The sequence below is a fragment of the Megalobrama amblycephala genome, linkage group LG16 (genome assembly GCF_018812025.1).
Source record: "Megalobrama amblycephala isolate DHTTF-2021 linkage group LG16, ASM1881202v1, whole genome shotgun sequence".
NCBI lineage: Eukaryota > Metazoa > Chordata > Actinopteri > Cypriniformes > Xenocyprididae > Megalobrama > Megalobrama amblycephala.
In genome coordinates this window covers 34843973-34861645 of record NC_063059.1, presented here as the reverse complement: position 1 = coordinate 34861645, position 17673 = coordinate 34843973, and the positions used below count along the sequence as shown (strand labels likewise).

The following is a 17673-nucleotide window of genomic DNA, read 5'->3' as shown; positions in this document are numbered from 1 at the left end:
TCCGGTGTCACCTAGTTCCATTTCTAATGCCCCCTGTGACTTTGCAGCAACTGCAAAGCAAATAATTGCTTGGTAGAGATACTAGGGGACTTATTACAATGTGAAGTTAGGCAAGCCATACAAAACTGGTTAGTGAGGCATAACATAACCGAACATAGTATTCATTCAATTGTAACACTAAAGTATCCTTTCGTGTCTGAAGTTGCAAATGGGTGGAGTAGCAGTTATTAACATGTAGCTGGTTTGCTTTGTGCATCTTAGTATGGGTTGCTGTGTGACCTCCATTGCAGGGTGAACGCATTACTTTTGCACAACATTGCCATCCCAGTAATACTTTCTGTGAACTGTAATTGGAGCACAGATTCTTTACCGAGAGTTTGGAGAGGGGAGGAGGGTGGTAATTATGTAAACGTCTATTGAGAGGAGCCAGTAGGGATTTAGGTGAAATCTGAAAATGAGGAGAGGAGTGGGAAGTGTAAGGGAAAAAAAGAGAAGGAGGGAGAATAAGAGAGAAAGGGAGGTAAATGTGGCATGGTTCCTGAATGTGTGAAAAGCAGAGCTTTGACCTGCGGATGTACCAGGAAGCTGGGATGCCTTCTAGCTATGGAGCAGACAGACTCGGGCCTAATAATTGTCATGGCTTTTTCTCTTGTCTGACAGTACTGCAGACACACTGGCCAACGAGCCGTGATGCCCTGCTGCAGAGCATTATAGGAGGGCGGGAGGTGGGGGGTGGGTGGTATAAGCATTGTAATCTCCTTCAGAACTCGAAAATCAAAAGTCAAACTCGATGTACCTCAATATATAATGTCATATTGCTGGAATAACGTGAATGATTTGACCACGTTTAGGGTCCCCAGTAAATATTTAGACACTTGTATGACACTTAAAAATAGATGAATTTCATTGTATGAGATACAACATATAAAACCAAGTGGCAACTAGTGATAGTAGACCTTTTCTAAAAACTAATTTCACTTTTAATGAACTAGTATCAAGGTGATTTTATTGGATGGATATATGAAGTCAGTTCTCCTCAAGTTCAGAGTAACTACATGTAGTTCTATGATCTATGAACATGTTCCACTAACATTTGACAACCATGTTAAGATGTTAAAATACATTTTTGTCTTTTAATTTTAACAATATAACTATTCTTTTTCAAAACCTGTTGATATCCTTTTGTATGCACTTACTTGTGGCTCAAGTATGTGTGCATTGCACCTAGCTTAGCTCCTGTCATTTTACCACAAAATAAGATGTTCCTCTCCTGTCTTGCAGAAAACGCGGCCAAAGGCTCGTCAGTCATCATTGTCCAAACCTCTTGAGAGTAACTACTTTGGAGTTCCCTTGGCCAACGTTGTCTCGGCTGAGCGGCCCATTCCACTCTTCATCGAAAAGTGTATTCGTTACATTGAGACTACAGGTAAGCGGCACATAGCCAACATTCCGATGTTTTATCTTTTTTTCGGAGTGAGGTATTGGAATTAGCTAGATGTTAATGCTTGCATGCAAATGTAAACAGTATGTGACAAAAAGTCTTGGTGTGAAGACCCTTTTTTTATGAAATGGTAGTTGTGAACTGACAGCTGGTGAACTGTCAAGAGAATGTGCTTTCCCATCAACAGTGGAGTACATACATTTTACATTTACACAAAATGTATACAGATAGATGAAATGAAACTTTGTAATGGGATACCTGCTGAAGAGTAACGATAACAACAAAAGTATTTCTGAAGCTAGCCTCCTTGTTAGTGTGCCCGTCTCATGCCGGTTGACGCTGGTTGATATCCCACTCGGCCTTCGGGTCACGGCACCACTGCAAGTGATCCTAATAGCACAGTTGCAGTGGTGCCATGACCCTGGATTGGAGTGAGGTTTACTGAGTTGAGTGTAATTGAGGCTAGCTAGTAAGAGCTATATGAGTAAACCTCACTCCTCTGATCTCAAGAGGTCTGCTAGTGAATGACGCTAAAGGCTAAAGTTAAATCCAACTCTGAGCATTGTAAGAATAAATCTTGGTTGCTGTCACTTTAAGAGTAAGACCCCATGCAAGCTCACATCCGATAGATACACATCCAAATTCTCACCTCGTTCAATTAAGACATAACCGAATGTGTTTACGAGAATACTTGCAGAGAGGGGTATTTTGACTGAGGTAATGCATGTATGTCTATCCAAGTGTATTGAGGACGCGAAAGAGAAATCAATTTGGAGTTTGCAAGCTATCTGAAACGCGCCCCTGCCTTGTATGTGCGTCTGTGCGCACCGATAACAGCGTGGCGTGCGATACCGAATTAAATCCTCTTTTGCCTCTTCTAGCGCTGTAATGGTTTTATATCTATTTAATGTGTAAACTAGCAAGACAAAACACGTGCAAATGATAACCTTTCACTCTATTGCAGTTAAACTTGCAATTGATCCGCGAATCACATGTGTGACGAACCGTGGGGCTTGGTCCGTACGGATCACAGATCAACAACGATCTGTTTAACCACTACTAGCCAGACTGGGAGACCAACTAAGACCAAATGTTAATTTTAACATTTTGAATGATCCCACAGAGCTCAGTATGCGAATAAGAGCCTTTCATATCTAGCATTATGGTAATGCAATGCATCTAGCAGGTATGTGCACTTGTTAAGCGCGTATCTACGCAGCTGTGATTTGGGTCGGTAGCATTAGCGCCATTAGCTTCCAGGGATTAAGCTCATCAACTGAGAGCAAGTGCATGTGCTCCGGCTGGTGTTATCTGTAACGCTGAGTGTTGGAGAACACATCAGTATTCCCTCTGGGATGCATCTGTCCATCTGTAGTTCAGATAAACTAAACCCTGCGCAACCTAGAAAACGTGGCAAAAATGTATTTTCTATCATTCTCTGTTGCAACCCGAGAATAATAAAAATCATAGATAAAGAATCCTCTACGTGCTTTTATGTAATAATTACATACATACTGCATGAAGTGTATGAATTTCAGAGCACTGGCCCTTGAAGAGAGCACTCAACCCCACCCTTTGGATCGTGTGTGTGTGAACCACTAGGGGCAGAATGGAGTCAATGGACCTGCCATTAATAGTTTTCTTAAGTCAGCTTCTGATCTGTGTCCCTCATTTCCATTTCCTTTTCACCCCGCCCTTCTCCCGCCTTTTTCATGTTCTGTTGTGGATGTGTGTAAGTTGCCAAGCCCCTTGCGGTAATTTTCTGCCTGATAACTCCCTCATTGAGATCGATATCACATAGCAGAAATGGCGAACAATCTTTCGGGCTCAGCTCTTTTTTTTTGTGCTCTGTGGGTGGAACTGCCTTTCTACAACAGCCTACAGCGTGATTTGCTGATAGTACTCTCAGAGTGAACACTAGAGAATACACACTCGCTCACTCAAAGTACCTTACCCATCAAAACAATACAACCTCACAACCTTATCAGAATTACACCGAATTGCTTTTACAAAGACTTTTGTAGAAAATGTCAGATTGATATGTCAAGTAAGTCCTGAACAACAGCAACGGTTAAGATGTGCTTAGTCATGGTGGCTCAGTCTTGTACATATAGCAACACTGTGTCTTTCACTGCCTCATAAAAACTAAAATTACCTGTAACTGTTTAAATTAGGGACGGGTCACGGTGGTCATGTAAAAACCAACTAGTAGGTTTATGAGGTCAGCTATTTAGATTTAGATTATATAGACTTTGTTTTTTCTTTTTTTTGTAGCTTTTATAGCTGAACACATAATCAAATAAGTAAAAGACAAATTAAATTGCAAGTAGAAGGGTATGTGGAGATGAGTTATGTGAATGACACATGAAGTCTGATGAGCTTTTTGTGGATGACTGCAAGCTCAGATTCCCTTTGAGCCTGGACTTGCCTAATACAATATGCCTACTTATATAGGATTTTTTTTTTTTAACAATGACTAGTTCAAACCAATGTTGACTAACCAATTATCAAAGTATACTGTTCAAAATTTGGGGGTTGGTAAGAATTTACGATTTTTTTGTCTCTCATGCTCACCAAGGCTGCATTTATTTAATCAAAAACATAGTATAATTAAAAATAACTCAATTTATTTAAAATGTAATGTATTCCTGTGATGCAAAGCTGAATTTTCAGCATCATTACTCCAGTCTTCAGTGTCACATGGTCCTTCAGAAATCATTCTAATATGCTGATTTGCTGCTTAAGAAACATTCCTTTTTATCAATGTTGAAAACCGTTGCAAAAGAACAGCATTTATTTGGAACGGAAATCTTTTATAACATTATCAATAGCTATGTTTTCATCCAAATTTGCGTATTTAACTTGTGCGCAAATTTTGAATATCGCATAAAACGTTTGCGAATAAAGCACTGAGTCAAAATGAACAAAAATGTCACTTCCTGATACACAGGCGCTAAATATCACAAAGAAAAATGGAAGTTTCTGCAATAGAAGCCATCGTATATAATAATTTTCATATAAAATAAATTATTTGCGCCTCAAAGTGTGCAGACGAAACGCAATAAACGCTGTCATGTTATTTTGCATTCAAATGCCTGGTATTTGTGAATGCAATAGTGTGAGGCGCTTCAGGGTGGGAATTAAACCGAACCACTTTAAGGACAGATTTTGCTCAGGCATTACAGAATGACCAAAAACAGCATTTCAGATGCTGTGTAACGAGCTCGGTCCGCTGGTTGGTCCAGTTATGCTGTTACATTGCAAAGTACACCACATGTCTTTTTTGATGCGCATCAAGGAATTTATTCGGTAAAAGTGTTTCCATCGTAGTTTATGCGCATGTTTTAGTGTCGCATAAAAAATGTATGCTACTAATTTGAGCGCATAAGTTTTTTATGCACATTTTTAGAATTTATGCACATCTTGGCGTTTCCATCCAGCCTTTTTTGATGTGATATCCCAAAATGCACATTAAAAATAGGTGGATGGAAACATAGCTAATGTCTTTTGATCAATTCAATGCATCCTTGCTGAATAAAAAAAAAATAATTTCTTTGAAAAAGGTAGTGCATGTCTAGTCTAAATATACAGTATTTATTTAAAGGCGTAGTTCATCATAGTTCACCAAGAATATCCTACCCACTCTTTTCAGTATAATAAAGTGAAAGGCCTGGGCTGTCAAGTTCTAAAATGACCAATGAACCATCATAAAAGTGAATGAACGATTCTAGCGGGTTCATAAGAGAAGTAGCAGTATCCAAGAACGAATCGTTCTTTTCAGTCAGATATTGTGAATCATTTGACTCAATATGGCTTTAGAAGACATAAAATGTAGAGCATAAATCTTATAGACAACTAGAATGATACTTTTATGTTGTTTTGCGAAAACTTCAGCCACATTCTTTATAGATTGACCAGCCCTTATTCACAATTTCTTCTTTTGTTAACAGACATTGTTGTTTTCATTGTTGGGTGATAAATATACTGTGAGCAAACTAGCCAAGTTTTATTTATTCATTTATTTCTGGAGAAGGATTCACATCATTTTCTCTTATTTCTTCTTGTGTTTGATGGGGCAGAAATGAAAGCACAGTCATAGCCTCTTACGTAACCTCAGTTTTATATAGTTTCTATAGGGATCCATTTTCTGTCCCTTCCGTTCTGCCCTCTGGACCAAAAATACTTGCGTTCCCCTATTGTTTCTCTCATTTCCTGTTCATTCTTCTAGGTAAATCTTCCATCTCAACATTTAACTTCTCTTTCCTCTTTATCTCTTCTATCCCTCTCTTATCTGTCAATCCTTTACCTACTATAGCTAATGAGTATTGGGTGTTTTAGGGCCATGAGGTTTGCTATTTCCACACATTATTCTCTATTTCTCATAGCGACACTCATCTGAGCTTTGATGGCACCCATTCCAGAATTAGTCCAGTGTCCAGTCTGTTTAGCTATAACTTGTCACTAAGGAAGACCCTATTTTAATGTAATTCACATTATGAAATGTACAGTAGAAATAGTTGTAGTTATAGAGACAGAAGCAGGGAACGTGACAGCTGTTGAAGGAGGAGAAATGCTGAATTGGCTGGAACTGGCCCCGGAGGATATGCTGAAGATGAATGCAGGAAGCGGCAGGAGTTTGTTTGGACATGTTGCGGGGTTAGCTGTGCATTAGGATGGCTTTAAGCAAAAAAGGTCATGGTGAGTCTCAGTTAGAGAAGCCCATGAGGCTCAGAGTGTTTCTTAAAATGTCTTAACATGATGCTCTCTTGACGTTGCTAATGGAATGGACGTTCAGTATGAAGGCCAAAAGATTGAGAGCGATGGACATTCAAAGGCATTAGAAAAATTATATAATGAACTGGAAATATGGTGACTTCCTTGTATTGTCATTGACTGTCCTTCAGAGGATGTTTCTCTTTCTCCCTCCATATATTCCTGTGGCTTCTGTTATGCTTGAACTTTTTTTCTAGAAGTCTATAGTTTGTGATTAGAGTTGTTCTAAGCTTTGAATTGATAGTCTTGAGTGCTTTTTTACTGGGAAAGCTCATCTGAATTTAGTTAGGTTCATTTGATCAGCTCCCCTCAAAATGATCATCAAAACATGCTCAAGTTTTAAAGCACATAACTTAACAGGCCCAATAAAAAGCACATTCAGGGCTTGTCAATAAGGTTGATCCAGTGGCCTGAGGACGGAGTGAGAGTTTCGGACCAGCTGATGAAACTGTCACTTGCCATTAATGGCCCACTGCTACGTTTTCACTAAATTTAACATTTGTTGATCTTGTACATGTGTTTCATGCCTTGTGAACTGTCAGTTTTCTCTCATTTTTATACTGTTGTTGCGAATTCTGTGGATTTTAAATCTGACCAGAGCTGCCTAACAAAGTCTTGGAAACATCAATTAGAAATTGTAAAGTCACCTTTATTTATATAGCGCTTTTTACAATGCAGATTGTATCAAAGCAGCTTTACATTGATAACTGGGACATAATTTTTGCTTCAAGAATAGTGTCATTGCAGGCAGATCAAAGCACTGTTGAATAAATGTCAAGAATACTGTTGAATGTCAAATGTCAAGTCAAATGTCAAGTGTCCCCAACTAAGCAAGCCAAAGGCAACAGCGGCAAGGAACCCAAACTCCAACAGGTGACATCAGGTGGCAAACAAGTGGCAAATAGGTGTTAAAATGGAGAGAAAAAAAAACCTTGGGAGAAACCAGGCTTAGTCGGGGGGCCAGTTCTCCTCTGGCGAACAGTGCTTTGTTACGAATCAGGTAGTTATCATAAATCCAATAGGATCGCAACATTCAAAGTATTTATTTCAGTTCCATCCAGTTGAGGATCGTATTCATCACGCCGGTATGGTCGGTTTGTTGAGGAACTGTGCTACTGGCTGTCGTGTCGATGAGGCCTTCACAATGGATGGTCTAGTCGACTCGATCTCTGCTGATACTTCAGGGCTGCGTTGTGGGCGTGTCAAGGCGCAGGATGTTTACTGATGGTTTACTGATGTAAACCAATCAGTAATGCTTACATCATTGGCCATTGAAAAATGTTTATGAATTTATGGTCTCTCTCTCTCTCTCTCTTGCTGTCTGTCTGTCTGTAATTGACTTTTTTCTTATGTAGAGTTACTCTTCTACTAAGCTTAATGGTCTAATGCAACCATATTTATTAGTGCGCAAGTTGTAACTTAGTGTTCATTTACATCAAAACTAGGCTAAGTTGTATCTTAAGCACAGCTGGTGAAACTGTGGTGCATTGTGGCATTCTTAAAGTTGAATTTTGTGATCGCATATCTATAACATGGTATGAAAGTTGATCTTTCAGAAGTTGTATGGCCCTTTTCTCACCTTATTTTTTTCCTCTTTTCCCTCATGTTCTTACATTCCGCCATAAACACACCCTTCCTTTCTACACACATTTCCCTTCCTGCAGCTCTACAGAAAAGCTTTTATGGATAATTGATCAGGAGAGGTGAGGCAATCAATGCGGTCTGCCTCGGCAACGCGCCGACTCATTTCCGAGAGTGTCTCTCTGCCTCTCGCGCTGTCTTTCTCTTTATCGATGTACTTGTTTTTTCTTTGCTTGTCTGAGATGGGCCAAGCTGAGCGTCCTCTGGCTCTTGCCTCCATTTGCATCTGCAGGGCACAAGACGCAAGCTGCTCTCTGCCAGTGGCAGCGCTCATTCTTCATGTACGACTGATAAGTCAAACAGTGAAGATCTGACAGCCGGAGTGTGGTCGTGCAATTAGTAGCCTCAGATATAAATTAAATATGTGAAATTCATTGTACATTCTGAGCTGGAGATAACGCCATTGTGGCTCTTATCAAACTCTGAGACTGTGTAAATTGAACTGAGTGCAAAACTCATGAATTAATGTCAACTCTCTCTCTCTCACAGGGTTGAGCACAGAGGGAATCTACAGGGTGAGTGGAAATAAGGCGGAGATGGAAAGCATGCAGCGACAGTTTGACCAGGGTGAGTCACATGACCTGTCTTTTTCACTTTCCTTTTCTTTCGATCTCTCTTTTCTGTCAACATTTTTTGTTTTTGTTTAGTGTGCTTTATTGGCATGACAAATTCATATAAATTGTACAAAACGTAACTTTTATATATATATATATATATATATATATATAGTTGCCAGCCACCACCAGCAATTTTGATAATTTTGACAAAACTTTAATGGCCCCCAGAATATTTAGTTTTTATGTATATTTTTTTTATCAACACTTGAATGTGGGTAAGTTTTCCAAGACTACAACATACATAAACAATGCTTTTATCTAGGGCTGGGACAATACATCGATTCTCGATTCGCAATACAATCAGTTCTCTCGAATCAGTTCTGAGTTTATTTTTAACAGCAGATGGCGCTGGATGCTAGTTTTTAACCACACTATCAAATGCTCATGAAGAAGAGTGCTGGACAGCGATCGTGCATTCGGCTGAGTCATGTAAGTGGTTAAATATACTTGCACCTCGGCTCAGAATGCTTTTAGATTAATGTAACACAGCCCACTGTGAACACCCTTGTAATTCGCTTCAACCTTTTCGAACTTTATGAATTGATCATTTTAGGTTTATGTGGTGTGTGTAAAGGAACTGGAAGCAAGCAGAGTATGGCAGTTTCTAAAGCACACAGTGACATCTGCTGTTAAAAACGAGAATCGAGAATTAATGTATTGTCCCAACCCTACTTTTATCGCTTGTTTCTGCTTTGATCTGGAGATTCTCTACTCTTTCAGAAGTTGTGTAATAGTGCCATCTACGTATAACAGTGAAAACATGGAAAGCTGGAAAATTCTGTCGAGGGAGCGTTGTCTCATAAAAGACGGAAATTTCTGTCAATGGTTGGGAAAGAGTTAGTAAAAAGAAATAAAGCTAGTAAGATACATCAGTATGCAATTACAAAAGAAGAGTTAAGTAGATTATAAGTTGAAAATGTTAGAAGGGAAATTAGTTAGGGTAAATTTACACAATCCAGTATTGGGAATGATTCACGTTATTCAGGCAGACATGAATAATGCATTTAAATTAGCACATTTCAGGAACTGCTGATCAATCTCAGCAAAAGACGTCATATTTTACCTGTGATGCATCTTGCAGTCTGAAGTAACTGTGATGATAAAAAGTCTGTACACCACAAAATAATACAATATCAATTACATATTGATATTGTGTTAATACTGCATATACAATATCGTACACTAATCCAGCGCCAGTAACTGTATGGTTGAAACTCCAAAACAGTAGGTGGAAGTATTGTACCTTAACGCTGTTTGACACCCGCCATAAAACAAAAAATGTCTACTTTCATACTATATAGTGGGCGAAAAACAGAATGTGAGATGAGTGTCAGAATTCTGAAGTGTGCATTTGATGAACTCTTTACTATCTATGAATCCATAGGAGAGGAGTTGTGAACAAGTGTGCCGCACAAGTCCTGGAAAGTGAAGCCAATACGTTTTGATCACCCCCAGGTGGCTGGATGCAGTATAGGTCATAATCCCCACCCATTCCATGTAATCTAATGGGACGTGAGACAAACTAAACAATCGAATTACACTCCAAATACATTTTTTTCAAAGATGGTTTCTGTCATTTTATGTAGTTTTTATCATGCTGATGTAAGTTCAAGTGTTCGTTTTTTTTTTTTTTGTTGTTGTTTTTTTTTTTAATAACTTTGGTTTTAGTTATTTGATGCTATAAAAACCGTGGCGTCATGACTGACAGCTGATATTGACAGCGTCACTGAGCCACTTTTTTCGAGAGGAGATTGGAGCTTTAACTTTAATTTCTACATTTCCATAACTGTATATTTCGCACCTACATAATGAGTTGTTCTGCAGTAATCTGTACTAACCGATTCTGCGGGAGTGTGGGCGGGGCCTTGATACCGCGGCTCCACTTCATGCTCACTACTGCGCAGTCTCGGGCCCAGGGTTCACTACTGCGCAGACTTGGGTTCCAAGATGTCAGCGCCATATTGGGACATTGGCGGCTTCACTTTTCTACAGTGGAAGAGAGTGAAGGTGCGTTGTCCATCTTTTTTTACAGTCTATGGTTGTGAACAGCAAAGCGACACAACTGATGCCGTAGGTCACATGATAGTGACAACATGGTGAATGTAGTTATTCCGCATTTCATTCATACTGTACAGAACATACCTTTTTATTTTTACGGTCGCGAAGCAAGTTTCAAACCATGTGTGGTACCTATTATACAGCATGCATTTTTGAATGCAGCAAGTGTGTAGCTACTACAGCCACACAAAATCATAGGGGCTTTCGCACCTGGTAGTCATCAGAACTCAGTTATAGGAACTAGCCAACAGGGCAGTCCTAGACTGGGTAAACCCAGCCTGATCTGCCCGGCAACTCAGTCTGGAAACCCGTACATTCATTTCTGCTGCATCTGTTACACTTTTTTCGGGAACCAATCACAGACTGGCTTATCCACCTTGCTCGCTATTGGCGGGTACAGAGCTCTTTCTATGGCTCTGGGCGGGTATAACACGATGACGACCGTCAATTCAATTCCTTTTAACCTCTCAACGATGCTAAATGACTTCTTTAGTTTAGCAAACAAATCGCTCGACTGGGTGTAAATATCACTCACTTTCATGTTTTTTTGCACAACCTGCAAAAATCGCTCGATGCCATTGCTGCTTCTGCAAACCGCTGATCAATGCTACAAACCAATACAAACTAAACCTGTCTGGGGTCTTCGCGTCGCTCTGCAAAAGTGCGTCACCCGGATCGTTGATCTGATTGGTTGAAGGACTATCCAGTTGCGTGAATAATGCTCGTTGATCACGCCTCTTGTGCAGTAGGAAATACATAGCAAACTCCCCAGACCAAAGTTCAATTTTAAATTGAGCTTGGTCTGGTGATAGCCAGACAAGGACAGTCCCCCAAGACCTACATTTTCCCCTTAGGGTCATTTTCCTGGTTGCATTCGCACCGCCAGTAGGAACTCTGAAGTGACGTAATTTAAGTGTGGCATTCAGCAACGTCAGCAACTAGAGGATGGAGGACGCCATGATCAGTGCTGTATTTTTGTTGTGTGCTGTGGGTTTCATGAAAACGGAGTGTAAGTTATGCGATTAAAGGAGCAAAAAGGAGGGCTAAGAGACAAAATATCCTATGACAACTTGCAGTGCTGCATATAATCGAGGCTGAGGTCCATCTATTGCTGTTTTCCATGTTCGCAGAGTAAGTATATGTAAACTGTGTGTTTACATGGCTTTTTGAAAATGGCAGGTACTGGTCTTTCATATCCCAATCAACATACACTTGCATCTCTGGTAGTTCTTATTGTGCTGGGTTAAACTGTAGGAGCTAATTTATTCCCCCCAAAAGGCATTCCTGTAACTAAATCATTCCCAGTTCCTGCGTTGTGAACACGCCAAAAAGCGGGTACTATGAAAACATATGAAAAAAAGGGGGTGTCAGACACTGCAGGAAGTTCCGACCAACTTTTTATTTTGCTTTTGTACAGTTTTGGTTACAAACTCTCTCTCCACCTCCCTACACTCTAATTTCAAGTTGATTCATTGGTCAAAAAGGGGAAAACCCAAAATAAACCTGAGTGCGACTTGAGTTAGAATCCTAGCTCCTGTATACTATATACTCTCCACTATACTAATCTAATAAGTATGGAAGCTTGTTTCTGCCATGGAATAAAAAAATCAAAGACGACTTGTCTCACAATTCTGACTTTTTTTCTCTCAATTTAGTGTTTATATCTCACAGTTCTGAGAAAATCTGTTGCTTGGTTGCCATCTCATGGGCACTCAGTTCCACATAAGTCTTTTTGAGTTTTATAACAACTAATTGTGTAATACTAGAGGGTAATACTATGTTTCTTTGATTTATAATGTGATACTACATCATAATTAGGGTTGCAAAATTCCGGGGATTTTCAAAGATGGAAACTTTCCATGGGAATTTAAGGGAACAAACTGGAAATTTGCAAAATTGCAGGTTACCCTATAAAAGAACAAACAAAAACACAAACTGTTTATGTTTGTATATGATAAAGTTTATATAAATTACCTCAAATTTCCAATTAATCCCCTTTAATTCCTGTAAATTCTCCTGTAAATTCTGTCCAACTTGGAATATTCCCAATATTCCCCATCTTAACTTCCATTGAAAGTTTCCAGATATTTTTCGCCCCTTTGCTAACTTAAGCATATGTATGATTCACACAATACAAAACAAAATAATATGGCACATGTCCAGAAAACACTGTGAAGCCTTGCAGTTTGGTACTTTCATTGTTACCGTAAAAACAGTACTCAAATGACTCACTATCTTAAATTTAGTGAAGCTAGGAACATTACCAAACTATAATCAGACACCCGCCAATTTCCTTCTCTCTTTCTTTGTCTTTTTCCACTTATCTGGCCCACATGAACTTCCACACTCTCACATTACCCTTCTGTTGTAGCAGCATAATCTAAAGACATCTCATGGATATCATAGTACATACAGAACTCTGTTACTCATATTTGCCTTGGGGAAAAGTTTGAGTGGGCCAGTCACAGTAGACCTGGCTGACCTCGCTGCTTTCAAAGAAATGGCTGCTATTCCTCGGTGCATGGATCACATTTCCGTCAATGAGCACATTGTAGAGCAGATAAGCTCAATTAACCAGGACTGATCCACAGCTATTGATCCTGCCCACCGAGGGCCATTACGAAAGCATAATGTCTGAGTGCATAGAGTATGCTTGCATTATGTGCATACTTGAGAAGAGGCAGAACAGCGTCTGTTTTTGCTTGTTAAGACGTGTGTATATATAGTTTCAAGACTTGTATATGTATGTGTGTGTATAATATAATAGAGCATAATATAATGTCATATACATTATATACTACCATTTAAAAGCTTGGAGTCAGTGATTATAAATAATACTTTTATTTAGGACACATTCAATTGATCAAAAGGGACAGTAAAAACATGTAACAAAAGATTTCTATTTCCAATAAATGCTGTTCTTTGAACTTTCTATTCATCAAAGAATCCTGAAAAAATGTTAAAGGGTTAGTTCACCCAAAAACGAAAATTCTGTCATTAATTACTCACCCTCATGCCGTTCCACACCAGTAAGACCTTCGTTCATCTTCAGAACACAAATTAAGGTATTTTTGATAAAATCCGATGGCTCAGTGAGGCCTCCATTGATAGCAAGATAATTAACACTTTCAGATGCCCAGAAAGCTACTATAGACATATTTAAAACAGTTCATGTGACTACAATGGTTCAACCATAATGTTATGAAGCGACAAGAATACTTTTTGTGCTGCAAAAAAAAAAAAACAACGTAAAGATTTTATTCAACAATGTCTAGTGATGGGCGATTTCAAAACACTGCTTCATGAAGCTTCGAAGCTTAATGAATCTTGTTTCGAATCAGTGGTTCGGAGCGTGTATCAAACTGCCAAAGTCATGTGATTTCAGTAAACAAGGCTTCGTTACATCACAAGTGTTTCAAAATTTCAGTGGTTCACCACTGGGGGGCGTGACTTTAGCAGTTTGATACGCGCTCCGAACCACTGATTCGAAAACAAAAGATTCGTAAAGCTTCGAAGCTTCATGAAACAGTGTTTTGAAATCGTCCATCACTAGATATTGTTGTTGCACAAAATCATGTGACACTGAAAACTGGAGTAATGATGCTAAAAATTAAGCTTTGTAATATATTTTAAAATAATAAAATTTATTTGGAAAAAAGGACTAAAAGCCCCAGATCTCTAATTTTGACTTCATTGAGGTCTTTAAAGAAACTGTTGTATGCTGTGGATGCATGTCTGTGTGTGTGTGTGTATGCCACTACAGGCCGCCCTCTGTGTGTGTGTATGTGTTTGCGCCGGAAGAGAAGGTCAGTTAATTACCAGCAGATTGGTTTGGGTAATGAACCGCAAGCGCACACGCTCCACTGATCCGGTCGGGCCCGGTTCGGATCGGCATGAGCTAATAGAAGGCGAAGGCTCGTGTCTGATCGATCAGAACCCCGCACAGCCAGGTGACAATACAATTACGGTGGAAATTACTGCGCAGGTATGCGCTCAGCAGCATCCCAACCAACTCCAGTGAGCAGGTGGAGAAATGTCAGACGATTCACAATCAGGTGCTACACAGCCATTATCGATCTCTGATAAAATAGAATCAGGACGCATAGAGCAACTGATCTGGGGTCAACTGGATTTAACACGCTAGACTGAAAGATTACAATAGTAATGCGCACGTAGAGTGAAATGTTTTATCGCTTTGTCTCAATCATATTGGCAGATCAAAATTGTTTTAATCATCGCTTGTTTTGTTTGAATCTCATAACCTCTCACCCTCTCCCATGCACCAATTTCGCGCTTGCACGCCAAGCACACATTCTCCAATTAGATACACATTTCGCCGGCTCAGCCGAGAGATTAAAGATGCATCCAGACAGCAAGAGTGGGCAGGTTTGATTTTAAGGGACACATGATTTAAGGAAGACCAAATAAAGGAGCTGAATTTTGGAAGAAGCCATCTGTAAAAGATGTTTATATGGTCCTTTGTGCTTGATGCCTCTGATTTTAAGAAACGGACTGTTTAGTTTAAATTTAGATCAAGTACTTTTATAATACCTAGAGAAATGTGTCCATTTGCCTTTCCATTCATCTCAATGGCAGTTACTTGGCTGGAGCAAAGGGGCGTCGCTAGAGGGGGGAAAGGTGGGACTGATTCTTGGGACTTTCCGTTTTTATTTTAGTCCATAATGTATTTCAAAATGATATTGACACTTTTGGCCCTTTGGACTTTTTTGTTAGAAGTTTTCGCATTTAATTTATAATTTGTTTTTGATGAGTAATAAAATCCAAATGAATTGTTGGAAATGCAATTATAGTTTTTGTAATAAAATGACTCATTTGTCTTGCTAAGGCTAATTTAACATCTAGCATTTAATGTATTCAAATGAAAGACAATTCATATTTTTTGCATAATTTGAAAGAAAATACAGCTTAATAGGAAATGATGCTCAACATTCTGCATGAATGATATTCATCTTGATTACTAATATTCATCTCAAGCTGTTCACTGGTGCTGTTTTTCTCATTGGTAGGCAAGTACACTGAGTTTTACAAACTTTATTATCTAATAAATTATACAAATTTTATACTTTTTATTTAGCAAGGATAAATTAAATTGATCAAAAGTGACAGTAAGACATTTATGTCACAAAAGATTAAAAAATAAATGCTGTTTAGAACTTTCATCAAATAATCCTAAACAAAATTATCAGTTTCCACTAAAAAATATTCGGCAGCACAACTGTTTACAGTAATCAGAAATGTTTCTTAAGCTGCAAATCAGCATATTAGAATGATTTCTGAAGGATCATGTGACTCTGAAGACTGGCGTAATGATGCTGAAAATTCAGATTTAATATCGTAGGAATATGATTATTTTTACATTTTAAAATATATTACAATAGAAAAGTTATTTTAAAAATTTAATAATATTTCACAACATTACTGTTTTTACTGTATTTCTGATTAAATAAATGCTGTCTGAGCATATTTTCAAAAAATATTTCTAAACATCTTATCAACCCAAAACTTGAATGGTAGTGTAAATATTGAAAGGATTGGTTTATTTCACTTTTTAGATTAACATTATAATAATTCATGTCTGTATAATTAATTTGCATAGTTTTTGACTGAATGGGACAAGGGTAAAACCGTAAAATTGTGTGAAGTGTGTGGAAAGTAATAAAACATTTGTTCACATGCCTTTTATACATGGTAAAAAGATCAGTTTAATGTGATCATAAAGCATAAAGAAAAAAAAAAAACGTTGAAATCTGTTAGTTTTCATAAAATTCAACCGTTGGCACATAAAAAAAAGAGAAACACCCATATGTTCACTTAGCTGGTCACACCCTGAGAATGATCAGGGTAGACTTGTACTACATTTGTTTCAGCTTGACTGTAATTTAAATACTTTAAATTGCAAGTAACTTGAGAAGCTGCAGTGATTCACAAACTTACATTTGAAAGCCTAACCACAGCCTCTCTACATTATAGACCCTAACATTGACCTGATCGAGAAGGACCTGTCTGTGAACACAGTGGCTGGAGCTATGAAGAGCTTCTTCTCGGAGCTTCCCGATCCTCTGGTACCCTACAGCATGCAGGTGGAGCTGGTGGAGGCCTTCAGTGAGTATATACTGTACATGTTGACCTGTGAACAATCAATAAAAACACTGATACAGGGAAGATTTTCCATAGCCATATGTTTACTCTCAGAAAGCGGTGTGCTTGGTTGTAGTCCTCGGAGGTTAGTGTTCTCTGGAGATCTCCTCTGGTGAACCCCCTATGTGTAGAGAGCTCTTGTTAGAGGGAGAAAAAGAAAAACAACGGATAAGCCGGTGCGTAGAATAGGATCTACTCTAAGAAAACATGCTGGCAGAAATGGACTGAGAGTGTGTTTTCCTGTTGCGGCATTATAGACTGACTTCTTTCCCGTTCTTTAGTACACAAACACACTCGCACTCTCTCTCTCTCAGTGTGAAGTTCAGCATTGTCTACTCCGGGCATCGCTCCAACCCAAAGCGATGAGACTTAAGCCTAAGATTGCCGTTAGTCCTACACTCCAGACTGTTTCTCAATAAACAAGCCCTCTCAAGTACTACCATGCTTTAAATAGTTTCACAAACGGCAGGCCTGATTCAGCAGAAAACAAAGCGCAACACCCAAACCTGCATTGGTGTATTGTAGCACAAAAGAGGGGCTTTGATTGGTTCAGTTATTCAGTATCCAATCATGATGTCGTGGCACTCAATTTGCAAGTGATAAAATTTTGGTATATAAAAAATATATTGGTATATAAATTTGGTATACAGACAGTTGCATATTTTTTTTTGGTTTGAGTTTTTGTGAATTTAATCTATCAAATACCAACGTGATCAGAGACTAAAATTCGAGCTGCTGAAAATTATACTTGTTTTCAAAAAAAAAAAAAAAATGTATTTGTGTGTTTTCGGATGAAAAATGTAAGGGGATAATGGCATAATCAGGGACTAAACTAACTTTTTGCCACATCTGCCAATGGAAAATTTACCAGCCAAAACGCAGGTAGTTATGACATGTTTTGGATACTAGTGAAAATGCACAATCCTCTATTCCAATTTCAATACCACAGCTAAAACTACAAGCTTAACTTATAAATTTTAATAG

At 38.7% G+C, this 17673-nt stretch overlaps 1 protein-coding gene across 1 annotated transcript in view; it reads left to right on the top strand.

Annotated features, from left to right (window-relative positions):
* The window catches only part of arhgap35a (Rho GTPase activating protein 35a), a 92233-nt gene that overhangs the window by 65360 nt on the left and 9200 nt on the right, over nucleotides 1–17673 (top strand). The window contains exons 3-5 of the mRNA XM_048160371.1: nucleotides 1282–1426; nucleotides 8345–8422; nucleotides 16522–16653. Coding sequence (XP_048016328.1) covers nucleotides 1282–1426; nucleotides 8345–8422; nucleotides 16522–16653 — 355 coding nt within the window. The remainder of the gene's footprint in view (nucleotides 1–1281; nucleotides 1427–8344; nucleotides 8423–16521; nucleotides 16654–17673) is intronic.